Below are 1,352 nucleotides of genomic sequence, written 5' to 3' on the forward strand. Positions count from 1 at the left end.
TCTTTCTGAATCGTTCACAAACTTCACATAATATTGACGGCACAAGTATATATATGTATGAATAAACAGTTTTTTATTTTTATTTTTAACCAATATGAATAAACAGTTAAGAACTATTAAAAAAAATTTAAAAAAATAAATGCTAGAGCCAATATGAATAAACAGTTAAGAACCATTAAAAAAAATAATAATAAAATAAACATTTTTTTTTTTTTTTTTTTTTTTCTTCTTTCATGTTTCTCTCATATTTTTTATTTTTATTTTAATTAAAAAAAAATCCTAATAATGCTCCCCTGAATCAAATTCATGAAGTGCATGATGAGATTCCATCCAGTCTGCAGAAATTCAAAATTACCACATAGTTAAATACCCGACTTTCCCGACCCGCTCAACCCTAATTATTGAAATAATTGATTCAGAAATCAAAAACAAAAGAAAACAGAGAACAAAATGGGTATCCATTGTGACAAATAACACTAAAAGTTTATTATTAAAAAACAGAGAACAATCTTTTATAAAATTGACAATATTATTCAGACCTATTGTATACAAACTACAAAAACATGAAAAAAAAAAAAAAAAAAAAAAAAAAAACATACTGTTCATATCCTGTTCTCCAACTTATCACCGGCACAGAGTGGATTTTGCTTGGCCAAAGCAACGCGACCGGCACACTTGTAGTCGAAAGTGCAGGAATGTGTTTCCGGGTATCTGTGCATACCACAGAACATGCCTCCACACCTACACCCGAATCCTGTCACTCCAACTCGTTTCTGACAACACTGACATCGATTCTTCTTCTTCTTCTTCTCTGCTCTCAAATCACCCACCGAGTTATTCACAGTACCATCATGATCATGAGGACATAAACATAGTTGTGCTGTTGATGAGGAGGTGGCGGAGGAGAGCTTTGGTTTTTCCATGCATATTATGTTGCCTGACTTAGCCAACTCTTCTTTGAGGTAATCTTTGTAGCACTTGGAACAGAGGTTGTGAGTCGCCGATGATCCGAAGAACCCACAGCCATTAGCACACATCTGCGGAGTTTCTGGTTGATTCATTGATCCTTTCTGTCTAGCTTGTTACTTCTTCTTCGTCTTCTTGATACTGCTTCAAAATTTTTAGATAACCACGTACAAGATTGTCTCTCATGCATACTTTATATAAAGGCCGGGGGAGGCTGACAGTTATAGCCCTACTTAGTGTCAGATTTGGAATAGTCCGGATACATCCCCATACAATGTCATCTCTTACAAATAGTTCTAGAACTTTCTTAGCTAATTATTTATCATTTTTCTTTGAAATATAATACATCTTGGTGTGATTATGCGAGTGAATAATTAATGACCACA

The 1,352-nt window shown here is 33.8% G+C and overlaps 1 protein-coding gene across 1 annotated transcript; it reads right to left on the reverse strand.

The window, feature by feature from the left end:
- Positions 1-324: 324 nt before the first annotated feature.
- Positions 325-1,061, reverse strand: LOC132296049 (zinc finger A20 and AN1 domain-containing stress-associated protein 5-like). The gene has a single exon (XM_059794296.1). The coding sequence runs from the start codon at positions 1,059-1,061 to the stop codon at positions 603-605; it is 459 nt and encodes a 152-aa protein (XP_059650279.1). The 3' UTR covers positions 325-602.
- Positions 1,062-1,352: the final 291 nt, after the last annotated feature.

The sequence above is a fragment of the Cornus florida genome, unplaced genomic scaffold (genome assembly GCF_030987335.1).
Source record: "Cornus florida cultivar Cherokee Brave unplaced genomic scaffold, ASM3098733v1 CherokeeBrave_3.0.0_Hap2_Chr02, whole genome shotgun sequence".
NCBI lineage: Eukaryota > Viridiplantae > Streptophyta > Magnoliopsida > Cornales > Cornaceae > Cornus > Cornus florida.

Bases quoted from the DNA above. Each gene is read 5' to 3' on its own strand.
- LOC132296049 (XM_059794296.1), bottom strand. From the start codon at position 1,061: ATGAATCAACCAGAAACTCCGCAGATGTGTGCTAATGGCTGTGGGTTC.